Raw genomic sequence first — 19,090 nt, forward strand, 5'->3', positions numbered from 1 at the left:
GTAGATACTGTTTCAATGCTCATTTCTGTCTTTTTCAACAGTGAAATCCAGATCAGTGGATTCAAGTCAAATGCAGAGTTTAAAGTAAAACCAAATATTGATCCGAATATGTCTGTTTATCATGCTGTGAGCTGCACCCTGACAAAGACCAGGCACTCAAGAGAAAGTATGCCACTCTTACTATACACAAACCACCACTACTGATTTGCCAAAACGAATTGTGCCTTTTTGCTGAAACAGTAGCTTTTGGTTTTCTTATTCATTTTTTTGAAAATACAATGCAGATGTGTAACTGTGTTTGCTGAAATTGGGTTTGTTTCATATCTTAAACCACGTTTACCATTGTCAAGAAAAATATTCTAGCTCGTGTAATTACTTTTTACGGCTACATGACTCGCTGTAAAGTTCAAAGATTTTTCCACCCAAAACAGCAGATGTCATGAGCCGCTACATTTGGTTTCTTTTTTTCATGGATTGAATAAAATAGTTTGGAAGCCTATGGGCTACTGTTGCTTTCTGTGTGCTTCATGATTCAGTTGTAGTTGTATTGGCAGAATTCACTCTACAAAAATCCTTTTTTCTGTTGAAGTGGTTCATTTAAGAATTACTAGAGGGAGCAATATTTTATGCACATCAATGTATGTGCAAGGCCAACAAGGCTGAAGAGAAAACCAAAAAAAAGAGTATTTTAAATGGGATTGAAACTCGTGAAAATAAATCTGTGTGTAGGTGTTACTCTTTTCATAGATGGTAATTAAAGAGCTTCAAGACAAACATTGTACATTAACACAAATATGATATCTAAGCTCATATTTAAGTTAATAGGTATACAAATGTTATTCAAAATGATGTTTTTCATCATAGATATGGTCAAATGAAAAAATATTTTGGCTATGACAGAGAAGAGTGCATATTTTCATAAAATTGACTGAACCTTAGCAGAAGTACCCATGGCAAAATCTATTGGATTGAATTCTGGGCTCTTGTTCAAATATTTATGGAGTCCCTCTCAGACGCATAGCATTTGCATTGAAGCAAAAGGTTATTGAGCATGAATGCATTGTAAATGATACCGCAAAACTTCCAACAAATTCAAATTTAATGGTAACCTGCTGGTGAAGAAAAATGATGCAATATGCTCACAAGCTCAAGGCAGTGTTGCAGTTCAACAGCTTAGTCTTATTCAATGCTACATTAACTTTCCCATTTATGCTGCTCTTGTAAAATATAAAGCCCTCAAGCATTTTGAGGTGGCTGTCTGTTATGTCTGTGTGTGTATTTGTGTGAGTGTGCATGTGTGTGTGTGAGAGAGAGAGGCAGAAAGAAAGAAAGGCTTTAGCTGTTAATATTTGTTTTTACCCTTGTGCACTGAAATTGCTTTGCCTTTTACTCCTAAGTTCTGCCTTGAGACATGCCAAAGGATATTTATCATTTGTGTAGAATATATTATAAACAAAATGATTCTTAGGCAGGCAGGACACAGGAACTAGTACAGTATAACTTGTAGTTATACCCCCCTTTTACCAGTGTGCATTTGCAACTGTAGTCATTAGATGGGTATTGCCACCTGGTCTGCCATTAAGAGGTGTATGTGTTTGTCCTGAATTACAGACATATGCAGCTTATCTGCACCTCTGAGGGCCACTCCATTTTGAGCTGTTGTCTTCTGTGCGGCAAACAGTGTAAGAAATTGTATTGCAGCACGTATGACAACAGCCGACGACAAGGAAATGATCTGTGCAAGGCTTGAAAACAGCTGCTGTGCAGTCATGTGATCTGAGAGGAGAATAAGCAGATCAGACCCTATGGTGGCCTGCTAGATCATACTATATGCTTGCTTGATGATGAATGTCCCCCTGTATAGAGCCAGCATAGGAAAATCAATACTCCTCAAATTGAAACAGTATAGGGTTGTATTGATCCGTCGTGCTAAATCAAAACGAGGAGGCTTTGATACATCTCCCCAAGACAGCTCCCTGCCCAGTAATGACACACTATCAATTTTAGCTTTACACTGATAAATCAAGTTGAAAATTGGATGTCAGAGTTTTTTCCAGGGAGAGAGTGATTTTCCCTGCCCTCTGGTCCCCTCTGCTGTTGACCTCTGAACCCTGCTAGTGGATTATAAAGTTCAGATTCGTCTAAAGTGAAAGTAGATGTCAAGGCAAGGCTGATGAATTCATTGAAGAAAACCATTTTTGTAACACTGGACTATTTCACTGTGGCAGTATTATAAATATCTCTCATTCTACAATTCTCTCGCACTGCTGAACAGTAAATTAAACAGCAACTCTTTCACACACAATAAAAAGGTTACAATTACACAGTGACTGGTACATACCAGCTTATAATTATTTATATTTATAAATTCATTTTTGTCGTATTTTTAAAATGTAGAATTAGCATTATTTTCTACATCACAGAAGTGGTTTTATACTGCACGAACATAATGTATTCTCGTCTGTCCATCATTCTCAATTTACATATTATACAGGTAATGTAGCCTTACACAGACACATCTATATTGCTGACACTTCAACTAAAATACTAACAATCTGAGATTCAGTGCTTCTTTGCCCTATGATTCACTTCTATTCATTTACCAACACTCCTCAGGAACTAATTGTGGCGACACAACCAACCTAACAGATAGGTAAAAGGGGCTGAAGGAGACAAACCTCCTTTTATTCCCATGCGGGTGTCCATGTTCACATCAGCAGCATCACTGACAGCTGACAGGATAGCCTCTGCTGGCCCCCACAGCAGACCTTAACCTTACCTGACTAGTCTATTGATTGTCAACATTTCTTCTGTATAATTACTTTTTTGTAGCAGACGAGAGAAAGTAAAATGGCGGCATATATCGATCTGCAGCAAGGCAGTGAAACAGCCGTTTCCCTTGACTAACAGTGAGTTTCATCTCTCACACGTGATGAATGGTAACAATCTGCCTGTGGATAATAACTTTGTGATGGAATGAACCTTTTTACTCACGATGTGCCCAGAGTACTTGGTCTCGCCTGAAAGGGTTATCAATTCTAATAGAAGTCCACTAACGCAATGGGGGGTTACACCCAAATGGCCTGATAGTCTCACAGGGTTTGACGTTTGTTAACCTCTCCAGGGCAGAAAAGGAAGGCCAAGGTCTCTGGTTGAGTCATTGAGCATAATATTAACAAAAGTCATCTCGACAGTATAACACACGTAATTCAAAATATGACCTTTTCCCACATCCAGAGTAGCAAAATGATGCATTCCGCTAAAGAGTTACTTTGTGTTAAATAGTAGAATATTAGAAGTAAGAATATATTAGTAGCATTTAGTATCACCAGGAATTACTGGAAAATAAGATGCCTTCAAATCACCATTTTTTTTTGCTAGATAAGAGCCCGTAAAGGATGCTATTATGTCTTCCACCAAAGACCTATGATTTTCGAGTCCACTCTCTAGCGAGGGTTAAATAGAACTCCATTCAAAGCAGCTTGCAAGTGATAATGTTTTTTATTCTTCTTTTAATTAGATCTTATTTAAAACATTATGCTCCTTTTGTTCTTGCAAACTGATATTCTACTTGCATTTGTTCTTGACCTACAACGGGCTCTGTTCCCTTGGGGCACTCTTAACCTTGCACACTGTGCTAAATATCTCTGGAAAGAGGCCCATTCACACAATCATCAATTTCATCGGGTGTTGAAATTGAGCCGGGCATCGCCTGACTGTGCCCCATTTCCGACGAAAGATGGAGATCCGCAAAGCTGGCGATCCAAGAGAGTTCACCTACAGTACAGTATGGCTCTTCATCCCTCGTCTGATAGCGTCCATCTGTCTTCATTACACCAGATGACCTGGAGTTTATCTTGTTGCTGCTGTGTTGTTTCCCTTTTGTCTTTGTCCTATACCCATTGCCCAGTGTGTCTACTCTCCATCTCTTCATCTACAAAAGAACAGTCATATCCAATAACTAGAAGCACTTGGATCGTAGCTTAGTGTCCTCACGTCTGCATCAGTGTTGAGTGCAGTGATAATAAGAAATGGAGAAAATAAAGAGATGAAAGTTCTGTGTACCATTTCCAGCCATCTGTGATAATGTGATCATGATGTTGGCTACAAAGTCACTTAACACTTGGCATTCGCATCATGCATGATCAAACTTGATGTGTTTTTATAGAGGAAATTACTCAGTATTTTTTTCTCGGTTTATAGGTTACTTTGAAAGCAGTGGGCTGAGAAATGCTCATCCACCATATGGTTCCCAGTCACCACTTTTTGACGCACAGTGTCCGCGTGTGTTGTTTTTTTCTCGATGTTGCAGCAGTATGTTGAGGAATGTGGTGTAAAAATGCTCACCAAAAGAATGCATTGGTTGACAGACTATCTTTTTCTTTTATTTTGCATTTCTTCGGTTTCTAGTATCTGACTGGCTACACAAGGATTTTTGTGATGTGAGGAATCCCTCTCATTAAGGATGCATATGTGTGGTTGTCATTTTTATAGATTCAAAAGGATGGTTTCAGGAAAGTAATGTGTCTTAAGTTTGTGAACTGAATATAGTGCCAGATTTTCCTCGATAATCCTGTTTGGATTATGAATGAAAGTGTTATTTTATTTCATTTCTTTTTTATTTTTAAGTATTTTTAAATAAATATTTGAATCACTACTTTTAAATACAGAACAGTGACAATTGCATCTCAAGTAAATTCCTCATGGACTCATAGTTGGAGTCTATTAGGACAACTGAAAATGAAAGAGTCACTTGTCCTGCGTGCATGCGTGCGTGCGTGCATGCGTGTGTGCGTGCGTGTGTGTATGTGTGATAGAAACCAGTCACTGCTCCTTTGAATAGAATTGTCACTGATTACTGGTATTTATTATAATTACCCCCTACTCATGTCACCAATGGAAGCTTTTAAAAGGAGTATAATGGTGTTTTATTGAATCAGCATGTCCCTGTCCTTCCTCCCGACCGCCTCACACAAATCTCCTCTGAGCATAAATAGAATAAAAAGGAAATCCTTAACAGTGAGATCCTCATCTGTCTGCAATCCAGCCCTGTGCATGTTTCACTTGGCCATTCTTGTTTAAGTGACTTAAAGCCATGACGTTAATTATTAAGCAGATGGACTTAATTAGTTGTATTATTTCAATTACTTTTATTTCAATAATTGCATCTTAATTGTAGGGATTTGAGCCAGCTTGGAGTACTCTGATGTAGTTGACTTGTAATTTATAGTTTTTGTTTTCCTTTTACTAACGTGGCCTGAGTGTTAGACTACTTTTGCTGTTTTGCAGACAATTCAAGCCTCAAGCAAGCACCTTTAACCTGGTAATAGAAACGCTCTTATCATGCTTTGGCTCAAGTTTACTCTTACTAGATCATCAATACTGCTCTCCAAAGAATCAGAGAAAATATGTGGAAACAATGTTTTGCTGCCCTAATACAACTGTAGTGCTAAGAATATATCATCCTCTTTTCCATTATGAGCTCTTGACAGCTGTCGAAAGTATCTCTCTTTTCTAGAATGATATTATAGTTTCCTATAAAACTGTTATCAATCCCTTTATTTTTCTTTTCCTCCTTTCCTCCCCATCTTATTGTGAATTATGCCTGTCAGCTTCCCCTTTCCTTTTACAAACAAAACACATTCCCAGTAGGCTGAGGTGTTAGATCTGGCACCTCAAAAACCTCAACACTCACTCCTTGAGGAAAGATGTGCTTTAAATACCTATTTGAAAAAGAGGAGAATAGACGATAGTCCTCTTACACATTTATCCTGCTGCACTTAGCAAGTCTGAAAGCATCCATAAATAATGGTGCTCCCGTTTCCTGTAGTAGGTTATCAGTGCTGGAAAATTAGCTTTTAAAATGTGGTTTGAAATCCATTTGGGTGATTGATGGGTGACTGGACCAATAAATTTTGCCAGTAGGAGGAGGCCGGCTCACAGCCATTCTTTATGGTTGTCATGAAACCAGACACATTTGATGTGGAAAATAGGGAGGTCTCGAAACAACTCTGCTTAATAAAGAATGCTATTGGATGGACAATTTGTTGTTGTTACAGAGACAATACAGACAACCAGCTTTCTATTAATGATTCTGTGGCAGGAATTGGGGTTTACCACCTCTACTGAGAATATATTGTCTGCAGTGTGTGCATTATCTTGCCAAGTACAATTTTACTATATGGGTTTGAGTCAAATATACATGCAGACCCCCCCCCCCCCCCCCCCCCCCCCCCCCACACACACACACACACACACACACACACACACACACACACACACACACACACACACAAACACAAACACACACACACACACACACACACACACACACACACACACACACTCTTAAAATATGGATGTGTGGTTTGGTGGCTCGAGGCCACCTCTGAAATCCTGTGTGTGAGCTCAGTAGCACCTGGCTGCAGATCTCCACTGGGAGTCCAATCCTCCTGAGCACTTTCTGGACCACCCTCAGAGAGGAGGTTCCTTCAGTGCAGCACTTTGGCACAGTCAAAATCCGGTCTAGTATTGACCACATAGTCTAGAATATCACAGGTTCTAGTCAAACACCAGAATACCACATCCAAACTGAAACCATCTGCACAGGACAAAATTTTGGCATCAAACTCACTAATCAGTCATTGTTGGGAGTGTGGTTTGTTGTTGCATTAGATTTCTGTTTAAGACAGATTAATTTATTTTGGCTGAAAGCAAACTTAAACTTGGACCCAAATGAGCGTCCTTTAGCGAACCAAATAAAACGCATCAAATACAGTTAATACTGGTAAAAGGAAATCTTCAAAGGGGAGGATTTATCCCCCACTGTCATCTGCTGTCTATTTGCACTAAGAATTAGGGGACATAATCTTCAGCAGTAATCGTCCAGTTGCCTACAGTGGATTTACATTTTTCACACTGTGTAATCTTGCGTTTACAATATCATTTACGTGGGTTTCTCCTTTCCACCCACTGACATCTCTCTTTTCCTCAGTTAAGCTTTGAGGGAGATTGACAGGGGACAAGCTCAAGGCGTTAGTCTTGCTTTGCATGCAGCGGCTCGTGATACTCTGTGCATACAACGTGCACACACGCGCACACATGCGCGCACACACACATACTCAATTTTGATTGATATTTAACTGAAACTGAGCTCTTGTTGCTGTCAGAGCCAGGCTAAGTCTCCTGAGCCTCTTGATTTCTGACATTTGTAGATATTATATTCATGGAGCAAGGAGGCTGTATTTTGTGATGTGATCCCCTGTAACACTTTAATCTGTTTAGACTGCCTCAATACTGTGGCAGGGAAGGGGGCAGAAACCATACAATGAAATAAAAGGCTGCCAGCCAAGCCATTACTGTATCCTGCACGCACCGAAAAATCTTGGATTTGGACATATAGTATAGATCCAAGGTTTCATTTGGAGCTTTGGATGGCTTTTTTGTGTGTTTTACTTTTTTATAACATGAAGGTAAGGACAAATTTTAGATAAGAACATGTTATACATCAATGAGTTCCTGTTTGTGGAGTAAATAGCAATAAAAATGTCTGTATGAATGAAAGTGTGTGATATGGGATTGTTTTAGCCTATCTGCACATACTGTTGTGTAGCTGTTGAAGTTCAACCAAAACAGTGATGCCACATTTCCTCACATTTAGATTAAAAGAAAATGAACACAAAATATTTGAATCATTGCTATTTTTTTAACTAACCTCTTCCCTGTTAAGGGTAAATTAAGACAAGACTTTTTTGTGCTACATTTCCCTCCAAAGGAAACATAAAGGCTTTGAAATAGCTCCAACTAGTGCACAGTTGGAACAAGCAGCACTTAGTAACCTAATGCTAGTCCTGATGCTTAATGGTTTGCATTAGCTGCAAGCAATAAAATTATCCCAGGTCCTCACTAATGTTGGAATAATCATTTATAAAGATGGTTACCACATGCTGGAACTGTTTTCTTCTTTTTCTTTTTTTTACGACCCTAATTCGCTGTTATTAATAATGAATAAAAATGCAATTTTCTGTGGGGTTGCTCCAGGGCTCTGGGAATCATTTCAATGAATATTTCAGCACATTATTTTAATCATGGCTCCACATATGCAGGGAGGGGGCTTGTTTTATAGGCTCATGCCTCAACCGCCCCAAGACCCCGATCATTAAACCCCACGCTGTCTGCGTTGAGGTTCCTACCTTTGATTTACAAGACTTGTTAAAAAACATTGTAAAAAAGGAGGCAAGCTGTGCCATTTATACTTGTAATTTGATGCTGTATTAGTTAATGGGAGTGCCTGTGATTTATGTGCGCAGTGGTTGCTGCTGCTCCCTGCTGTTCTGATGCTATGGGCTTTAGCAGAGCTAACATTACTGGGCCTCTGCAGAGCATGCCACTAGTCAGCCTAATAAATCTGCTATCTGTGGCCTGATTTTTTTCCTCAAGATGTTTTCCTGTGATAAGGAAGTAGCTGCTGTAACCAAACCATCAATGAGAGGCGTGTGCTCTGTCTAAACTGCCTGTCTTCTTGTCTCTTTCTTTTTTCTTTTTTTGATACTTAAATTTAAAATGTTCATGTTGCGAGTGCACATGCAATTTGTGATTGTACTTAACTGTCTTCTTGTCTCTTTTATAGTCAGCTGCATGACTTCTGGCGTCTCGACTACTGGGAAGATGACCTGCGCCGGAGGCGGAGATTTGTCAGGAACCCATTTGGCTCCACCCACTTGGATGTCTCATGCAAGTCATTGCAGGAGTATGGTGAGAGCTGAAAATTCACACATTTAACTTTGAATGTCAGTGTTGCCGTTAAAGCATCATAGAAAAATTTAGCATATTATTCAGCTGAGGTTAAGGGTCATTTTTATAGTAACATATTTATGAGTCCTGTGAATTGAACATGACACGTCTATTTTATTGCACTTTTTTATTTCCATCAAAACACATTCTCAGGAACAAATTGGATCTCTCCTTTTACTGTTTTCTCCTCTTTGCCTGAAACTTTTCTTATTGACCTGGGCAGTCTTGTAGTGTTGCCCACCACCTTGTGTCAGTTTTGCCTTATGTCATGCAACACCGACTTTTAAAGGAAAGCAGCTCAGTACTATTAAACACCCTTGGCCCTTCTGTCCCAATTCAATTGAATAGCAGAGCAAATTTATTAAAAGCACAAGGGTGAATGAATTGATTCTGAAATTAATGGAGTAAGCACCTTCTTTATAGAAAATAGAAAACAGGCAATGCATTATGTTCAGGGTAGCCCTATAAAATGACTGGAGACTTACAGCAGCACATACATGATGACCACAATGTTCATGTGTATCTCAGCGTTGAGCTACTGATGCTGACCGTTGGCTTGGTTCAGGATGTCATCTGTCTGCTTTCAGCTGCTGTATGAAGATCATTGCAGCTCTGCAGATAAACACATGCCAGCTGCAGCCTCGGCTGCAGGTGGTCCATATATGAGACACACATGCAATAATTGCTCCGTCTGCTTTAGATTTTGTAGTAGTTCTATTATTTTTAGCCATATGCTAATTTTGCAGGCTTTTGGTGATGTGTTCATACTGTTGTTGGGAGGAAAACACAGCAATTAGCAGTTTTAAAGGACCAGTGTGTAAGATTTATAGGGATTTAGAGTGAGGTTTCAGATTGTGAACAACTGTAGATGCCTCACCCTCCCCCTCCAAGAATGTAGGAGAACCTACAGTGGTCACTAAACTGGCTCTCTAGAGCCAGTTTAGTTTGTCTGTTCTGGGATTCTACAGAAACTAGGGTCCATAGAAGAGGATCCTATGTAGATATAAAGGGCTTGTTATAAGATAATGGAAACATTGCAATCCTTGTTTTCAGGTGATTATACACTATAACAGATAATACACTTTAACAGAGTACGTTCCCTGTTTCTTTACTTAATAATAGAATGTAAAGAGAGAGACTATTAAATTGACTAAAACAAAAATATAAATAAAAAAACAAATATTGAAAAGCTATCAGGGAATTTCAGTATCATCTGCTAATAAATTACATGAATATAGCCTTTGACTGTAAATGATAACCAGTAAATAATAATGGTGGATAACCTGGATCAAATTTGTATAAAAGCTGAAGAAAATTATAGTTAAGGCAGCAGTATATTATATTTTGGTGGCATCTTTCATTACCCTCTTTAACCTTTACACAATTGCTCAAATTCTTTGCTCACTGACAATTTTTCCCAAAATTGGTCCTACTACAGTATATGTTTGTATTCTCTCATTTAGTGACTTATATAACATATTTCCTCAAGAAAATTCCAAAAATAGCTCTAAAATAACTCACATCAAATCACAGGAATATGCCTCTGAGATAGCAGTTTTGTTTCTGTTGTTTGACATTAGTGCCTCAGTGCAGTTGACTGAAAACTTGTTGAAGCCCAGCTGGCATGTGGTGGTTTTAATGAGCGGAATAATGTATAAACTTGTCAAGTGAAAGGGATCGCCTGCGGTCGGATGGCCCTCTTGCTCTCCTTGAGAGGTGAGCTGCACTTTCAGGATTATTCCAGCAGGCTTTGATGTGGTTGCACAGCGTAGGCCAGGTTTTGTTATGAGCTGAAATGAGAAGGATCTTTTGTTCTTTTGTAGAACTTCAGTAGATTTTGTTGGCAAAGACAGTTGGCAGTTTTTGTTTAAATGTATTATGACAGGTTGTGTTTTTTATGAATATTCACATTTAATTACCATGGTATTAAAGATAAGACCTATCTTTAACAGATAACCCTGGTGCAGAGGCTCAGAGGTGGATATCCAGTAGTCATAATATCCAGACTTTGTTTCTGGGATTTGACAAGGACTCTATAGAACTTTTTAGTGGGTTACCGTTACTGCATAGGCACCAGAGAAGTAAAACAAAGCAGCTTGTGTGAGTTTGCCATTGAGGGTCGTTATTAAAGCTTTAAAATCTGTGACTATTGGAGTAACAGTAGGTTGTCCAAATTGAATACACAGTTTCTGGTTTGACAGCAGGATATGACAATATACGCTCAGCCACAATGCTGTGTTTGAAGAGGGCAGACTTACACTGTTGTGTTCGCAGTAAACGTCAGTCTTACAGGCTCACTTGGGGAAAATGAAAGTGAGCTGGAAAGATTTTTTTTTTTTCACAAATAACATTTCAGTGAGTGAGTGGCCCATGTCGTTTTTTGACAGCATCTAAGAGTCTTGCACTGTTCTTTGAAACTGTAGATCATCTCTGAAAAATTAACATTGTTCCTAAAAGTCATACAACTGAAATTCAACCTAGTGGAAAGGTGGGGTGGAAACTTTTTTAAAATAATCAAGTTGATTTATTGGCAAAATCAGTGCACCGATGCATCCTTCGTAATCACTTTTGTGCAAAGTGTGTGTCTTTGTGTGAGTGTACATTCGTGGATGTATGTGATGGGAGGTTAAACTCTACCTCGTTGTCTATTAGCGGCATTGACAGCTTAGCCAGCACATTCTGTCTCTGCCCTCTGCCTATAATAACCTGCCCTGTTACAGCCAGCCACGGCTCAGTATTAGAGTGTATTGTTAGGTGACTGGAATTGGGCAAGCATGAAATGGAAGTCACGTTAATATTGATCCAAGTGTTTAACGGGGTGTTTTACCTCCAGGTGTCCTTGCTGTCTCATTTCAGGTGAGGAGCTTCTCTCTCAGAGCTGATTGCCCCGGGCAGAGATCTTTATAACTCTTTACTGCAGCAGAGGCACCGGCCTCGTGATGCGATATTAACCTTCTGTAGCTTTACAATCAAAGACATTAAACTGTGAGAAATTACATCACGACATTTGCTAACATTCAAATCCAGACATTTGAATGCAGTCTTCCAGTATATATATATATATATACATGATTTGCTCAGAAACAGCTGGAGTTCAGGTCCAGATGAGAGTATTATTAGACACTGCTGTTAATGTTTTGATGAGGTTGTTTGTAACCTCTGGCAGCACAGTAGACATGCACGGCACATCCCAGGATATTGAATAAAGATCACCCCAAGAGGAAGCGTCTGCACTGTATAAACTCCCCTACATCAAAGTTATGATGTTTACTTTAACAGTCTCAAAACACACACTCTGCAAAACGGATGGCTTGCATCACAGGAAGTATGAAGCTGTCATTTTTCCTCTCATTTCATCTTTCAGTGCAGAGTAAATAAAAGTGAAGAGACAGAGGGCAGAATTGCATCGCTTTAGCGGTAATGCAATCCCGTGGACACGACTTTTTCTCTCCATGTGGAATGTGGAGCCTGTGGAGAGGGTGCGTAGGAGGGCAGGATCTGAAACAGATAGAGTCTGGGAAACGGAAGAGATATATTTAAAACATTCTATAGAGCTCACGTTATATGGAGGTTGGAAAGATTGCTCAAAACACTGATGTACATTACGAGATAGTGTGGTAAATAAGCGATGGAACCATGTAGTATTGCGTGTTATCTACTGACTTGACAGGATGAGACATAAAACAGAATAATTCCTGCAAAAGCTCGAAAGTTTAAGCTCTTTTTTTGAAGTCTGTGTTTAGGAAGAGGTCAAGATAGCTTTAGCTGTGTCATATCAATTGACAAACATTCAGTGATTTCTTCAAGAGCCCCGCATTTGACCTTTTTCCAGCATATTATCCAGATCTTGCATCACTTATCAAACCACCTCATGAAAACCTCTCAAAATGAGCAACCTGAGGAATTTTGTGTTTTATTTATAGTCGTGTATATTGAATTACCCAAGTATTTGTGTGATCAGCTTTTCTTTTTTTTTTTTTCCTCTTGAGAAGAAGTACCCATACAAGTTAGTTGAACCCTAAGTAAAACATGATGTGGATTTATTTTTGAGGAGTGGTGGTGAAGTGGTTGAGGCAGGGTGTGTAACACATAGGAGACTCACAAAAGCACAGCATAGCAGTATATGAAACATGGACCCTTGGCAACAGTATTATGGTAGATTCAAGTCTTTTAAAGGCCATTAAACTCTTATCTATTCCATATTGAATAGTAAAACTACTGAACAATGAAATGTTTCCAAAGTTTCTCTGAGAATATAAAGTTTATTTCAGCAGAGCTTTCGCTTGTTCACAAAATAATACCTTTACTTGAGTTCATTCCCCCGTGGCTTCCAGGAAGATCATAATTTATTTGTCTTGTGTCAAATAAAATACTGTTGCTCATGATTGTTCTGTACTAATCTCAACTTTTCATTTATTAAATTAAAAATACAATTGAATTGACATTTTAACTTCCTGTAAAACTGTCACTTATTAAATAAAAACAGGGAATCTAATGGTGACCTCATCCTGTTTTACTAGCTGTATACTTAAAATCATATAATAAGATCATCACAATTTTTACAAAAACATCTTGCCTTTCTGCTCCTTCTATCAAATCAAACTAATATGCCATTGATTTACACTTAAAACTTAGTCTCACACCACATTACATCAGCAGGAAAAAGGCCATGGGGGTCTCATTATAGGGTGTAAAAAGGATCACATTCCTCTCTTTGTGATTTTCAAGATTGCATTATAAATCATAATAAAAATCTAAATATAATTTTAGTTTCAATGTCATATTTCTGTGATGGAGGTTTGTATAATGGCCAATACTATGCCTTAAAGGTCCAGTGTGTTTGATTTAGTAGCATCTGGCTAGTGTTTGGTTTGTCTGTTCTGGGCTACTGTAGAAATATGGTGGTGCAACATGGTGGGCTCCATGGCAGAGGACCCACTCCCACTCCCGCTCCCGCTCCCTATGTAGATATAAATGACTCATTCTAAGGTAATAAAAACACAACAATTCTTTTCAGGTGATTATTTACTAATAAAAACAAATTTAGGTGAACATCTAGGACCCATATACATGTAGATTCCAATAGTAAGTAAATGTGTAAATATTTTCAGCTTTTTTTCTAGAAAAATGTGCAGAACTAAAGACCTTGTTGAACCCCTCGGTCACAGCTGGCAGATCTTCATCAGCTTCCAATGGGGTCGCGAAAGCTCTGCAATGCACTTTACTGAGTGTAATTAGTGTCCTCCAAGGCAGTTCAACTCTGTGATTGAACAAGAGGACCCTTGAGACTGGTGATTGGTGGCTTCTTCTGGCACTGTTCCTGAAGGACTTGAGAGCAGACATGACATGAAACTGCTGTCATTCTTTCAGGGATGTTGAAAAGCCATTGGCACTGGCTTCTGGTGAGCTGCTGACTTTGTAAAGTTAATTACATGGATGCTAGTTGGTGTGACACGACATAACCCAAGATTCTTCTATTCAGTGTAAATTTTACCAATTGATTTAATGAAACACAATTTTAATAGGATTTGAGAGAAATACCCTAACCCTAACCCAAAACTTAAACATCTGTTTGTAATTGTTCTCCTTGGTAGTTTTATGAGTTTTTGTCATTTTGTGTTTAAAAGCACTCAACCAATTAAACTGTTTTTCTAAAGATCAGTTTAATATCCTATTGATCATGCAATTTGCTGAGGAACACCCTAGTTGAATTCAAGGATGATAAATTATGTTAATTATAAATGACGTTATATTATTATACTGAATGCTCTGGAGGTGAAAAAACGAATGTGCACATACAGTAGCATCAACCCCAGCCTGCACACACTTCATATGAATTATATCAGATATTCAAAGGGTCGCTTTCTCTTTGTTTTTCTGTACAGCGGTCAAGGGTGAGCACACGAAAAGCTTTCTAACGAGTCTGCCTTGACACGACTGCACAGCAAGTCCTTTAATAGTGACAAATGGCGGCTGTTTTTACTGCTGCACTTTTAATACAAGAATGTCTTTGAGTCAATGGGCTATCACTCATGACCAGATCGCTTTTCATGTCAGCACATTTTCTCCTGCATGTCATACCTCTTCATTTCTCGTTATTTATAACCATATTATGTTTTCTGTGAGAACTAAATTGCTCTGTGGGTAAAGCTAATCTTCTACCCTGCACTGTTCCGGTTGATGTTGGTCATGTGCGTGTAGAAATCAGCATAGTTTATTTGGTCTATTCAACCTCATACAAAGTTGCCAATCAGAACATCAGCATGTCTGCTGTGCTTTCCCTCATTTACTCTGAGCATAATGATGGTTTACAGAATTACAGTTTTAAGTTTCACTCATTCTGCTTTGATCCCTGACCGCTGGCTGGCTTTTGCCTTTAACATTGCACAGAATTCATTTCCGAAACGCAAGACTTCTTCCCTCCGCCTGATGAAAGCACACCAGATATGAGACAGAGCAGGAAGCAGAGTTTTTTCTTGGTAGCAATGTTGACAACAGTCAAATGTGACCTCTTCAAGACAAGGTACATGTTCCTCAGGGGAGGGAGAGGCGAATTAAGAACTGTGCTGAAAGGAAACATGTCAGACGGGTGTCAGCCACCTCCCATTTCGTAATATGTGTTCTTCCTTTCGTTCCTTTTCCTCTGGTTATTTCCTACATTAAACTTCAGAAAGACAAATTCACATAAACGTCATGAGCAGCCGTGTGGCAGGCACATGTTGGTGATGAGCTGATTTAAGCTGATAAATGTGTTGTGAGACTTCTTTGTTTTGCAGAATGGATGAACACATCTTTTTTCAATGAGCGTGCTCCACTATAGCCATATGATATAGTCCTGGTGTAAGCAGCCTCCTAATTTGTGATGTCTGTTCAGTCTCACTCTTGTCAAGCCTCCAAAAGCAGAAATGATATCTCTAATCGACTACGAGCTTGAGATGTATCCCTCGATTCAGCTGTTGGTCTTTCAAGATCCAGATAGTGTTTCATTGTTGACCTTGTTTAAAAATAAAAGCTGAAACACCTCTGATGTTCAACCACGTGAAATGTATTCAGTGAGCTAATGTGTACCCTGACATTCTTTCATATGCTATGGCAAGCACATTAGTGAATATCTCATATCAGGTTCATCCTGCGTATCATTGTATATTACATGCAGAGATGCTTCTTTTATTCTTTTTTTTCTTTTGCTAGACGTAATGATATTTATTGTGTAAGCCTATAAATGCTGATTTGTTTTGTTGACACATTACAAACAATCACACTGCTAATTTGGTTTTAGGCCTCCCATGTAAACTCAACTTGAATCCATTAAGCTTATAACTCTGGTTTACTCAATTATTTATGGTTAGATTTTTGTGTTGAAAAAAAAAAAGGCTTAGCAGATGTTCTTACTACATCGTTCTTTTCTTTTTTCAAAGTCAACCTCTGCTCAATCAACAAGTGTAGCAGCTTACCCTTTTCATAAATAATTTCAATGCAGGCAAGATTGCATGTAAATTACTCAATCAGGTAATGGCAAATACATGGGAATAGCCAACAATTGATACTGATCAGAGCTCGAGGAGTTCGGAAAGTTTGTATTTAACGGACTCTCTTCTCCATATTTTTTCCCAGGCACAGAGGAGGACGAGGTGGTCAAGTCTAAGAAGAACTTCCGCAGCCAAACCGTGGCCAGCCAGAACCCTGAGACAGAGCTGCTGCTGGAGGGAGACGACGATGCCGTCAGCCTGCTGCAGGAGAAGGAGATGGACAACCTGGGTGGTAAGTCAGCACAGAATTCCTTCATTAACCCCAAGTCAACACCACTTCTGCTGGAGCATCGGCGCCTGTCTTTTATCTGTCCTCCTCGTTATAGCTGGGATAGTTACAGTGATTAATATCGGTACATGAAATTAATTGTTTGGATCAATTAAGTAGCTTTTAACTCATTATAGTGCACTGGCAACAATACATTTGAAAGGGGAATCTTAAAGATATTTGCCATTAATATAATTTAGTATTTAAAATATATCTGCATATGTATTTGAGGTTTGTGTTTACAGGTTGATCCCTGCAGTATATGGCTCACTGTATTTGTGAAGCCAAATACTTATCTAGCTGTGCTGATATGAACAGGTTTGCTTAAGTTTGACAGCTTAATATTGTTTTTGTCTCATAAGTGTCCTCCTCTGTTTTGTTTTGGATTTCATCAGCACGGTTCCTTCATCAAGTGTTTGCCTCAAGAGGCAAGTCTTCTAAAGTTAAACTAACACTGCAAAGATCATCAATCCAGATATGTTACAAATTTCTCTTGCAATCAGTGATTAAAGTTGATATGAATCATTGCTTCCCAGTGCTTGATATTACAATGACCTTATTTAAACTGTTGCCTAAAATGGTATCCTCAAGGGTAGGGTGATACAATCCAAAAACTATTTTTTTATGAATTCAATAGCTGTACCAAGTTCAAGTTGTTTAACTCATATTAAAATGACTAATAGGGTACAAATATTAATAAAAATGACTAACAGATCATTATAATGTAGTGATAATGCTGTTCCTATGGCTAATTACACTTGAATAAGGCCACACTAAAGTTTCACCTGATGTAAGATACCTGTTAACACTTTTTTTTCACAATATCATGATGATACTGATTAAAATTTATTAAAAAACTAGTGAGTAAAAAATCTTGGATGGAAGTGAAAATCCCATAACACTGAATTTAACATTTCATTAATCTATATCAAAATACAGCATAATAAACACACACCGAATCAAACAGACATATCACCATAAATATCGCAACATAATCAATTTAAATATTATTTTTTGTTTTTCATATTCTGTATAATTGTATTTTCCTAGTAGATGGTTCATTTAATTCAAAAATAAATAAATAAATAAAAATTACAAAAATTTAACTCTCCTCATTATATTTGATGAAATGTGTTACATTTGAAATGAACCTGGAAAGCACCTTGACAAGGAAATTGCATAAAAATGTGTATTTTCTGTGTGGATGTGAGCATTTGGATTTTAAGGGAGAGCCAACAACAAATTAATTAGTTAAACTAACCCTCATTCTCTCTACGGTGAGCCATCATTGAGGGATTCTTTGGCCCTTAACAGCTGAGGAAAGACAAATAAAATATAAAACTTTATTAATCTGTACTTATTTATTTTATGTCCAATACCTTAACCCAGCTTTTATACACTCTCTGACACAATTCAGTCAATAATGCAACTCACTGCCAAGGCAACGTTTGCCCAAACATCCTGTAATTTTACTGGCATCGCACGCTGTGTTCGAGCCAAACCATCAAGCCAACCTTGAGCAGCTTTACAAGTAACTGCTATGGCTTTAAAAGGTAAGTTAGCCAGAGTTTACTTGAATTTTGAGCGCAGATCAAAAATGCTGGACTATGTACTCCTCAGTAGAGCCAAATCTTCACTTAACACGTCATACAAACAATTGGCGGTTTAAATAAGCAGCGTCTAGTGATGCCTAAATGATACAGGCTTTGTAGTGAAATATAAAGTCATACTCAACCCTGGCAATCATCATAGAATCCAAAAATATTCCCTGTGTTCCTGTGACAAGGATAATAAAGTCAGTAAAGGAATCAGTTTCTCCATCAGTCTTGGCCATTGTTATCGACACTTTTGTTATTTTAGGTTAATTGCTACTTTAGATGATGTAAACGAAAAGAAAATACTGTATACACATTTTTTAGCCATCAAACTGACATATTTATTGAAATAGTTAATTTCAGTGTTGCCTAATGTTTGACGTTGTCCTACTTTCAAATAATTCACTCACTAATGAGCTGGGTTGTCCTTAAAAATAACAAAACTGATATGGAAATTGTGCAATTTTAGTAATAATAAGAATGTTGCTAATTTCATCACAAGTTATTAACAGGCTGCAATATGCTTTAAAGTTTGTTTTAACTGGAGTCATAGGTTTAATTGCAGAATCCTTCTAGTTGACATCTGTATTGTTACCAAAATGTGTTAAATATGTGCAGGATTACAGCTACCACTGGAATGCATGTTAGACATAGCATAGTTTCTTACAGATACAAATTATATAAAAGTAGACTCAATGCTTCAAATTCCCAAACACTTTAATTATAATATCTGTTTCATTGACTTGTATCCATTGCTGAGTTATCATGGCTTAGTATATGAGGCTCAGGCTGAACCAGGGCACTGCTGAGCAGTGAAATCCCCTCTAAGATGCCACAGATGAATCTCAAAGGAGGCTAACCCCTCCTCTTTGTCCCAGGGCCAGTCGGCAGCCAAACACGCCATG

The 19,090-nt window shown here is 38.3% G+C and overlaps 1 protein-coding gene across 2 annotated transcripts in view; it reads left to right on the forward strand.

Moving 5' to 3' along the window:
- Positions 1–19,090, forward strand: part of nbeab (neurobeachin b) — a 212,246-nt gene that overhangs the window by 132,032 nt on the left and 61,124 nt on the right. The window contains exons 40-42 of one of the 2 annotated variants that reach the window (XM_062419730.1): positions 8,630–8,754; positions 16,408–16,554; positions 16,986–17,018. In XM_062419730.1, coding sequence (XP_062275714.1) covers positions 8,630–8,754; positions 16,408–16,554; positions 16,986–17,018 — 305 coding nt within the window. The remainder of the gene's footprint in view (positions 1–8,629; positions 8,755–16,407; positions 16,555–16,985; positions 17,019–19,090) is intronic. The other variant, XM_062419729.1, reaches the window with a different exon arrangement.

The sequence above is a fragment of the Scomber scombrus genome, chromosome 5 (genome assembly GCF_963691925.1).
Source record: "Scomber scombrus chromosome 5, fScoSco1.1, whole genome shotgun sequence".
NCBI classification, from domain to species: domain Eukaryota; kingdom Metazoa; phylum Chordata; class Actinopteri; order Scombriformes; family Scombridae; genus Scomber; species Scomber scombrus.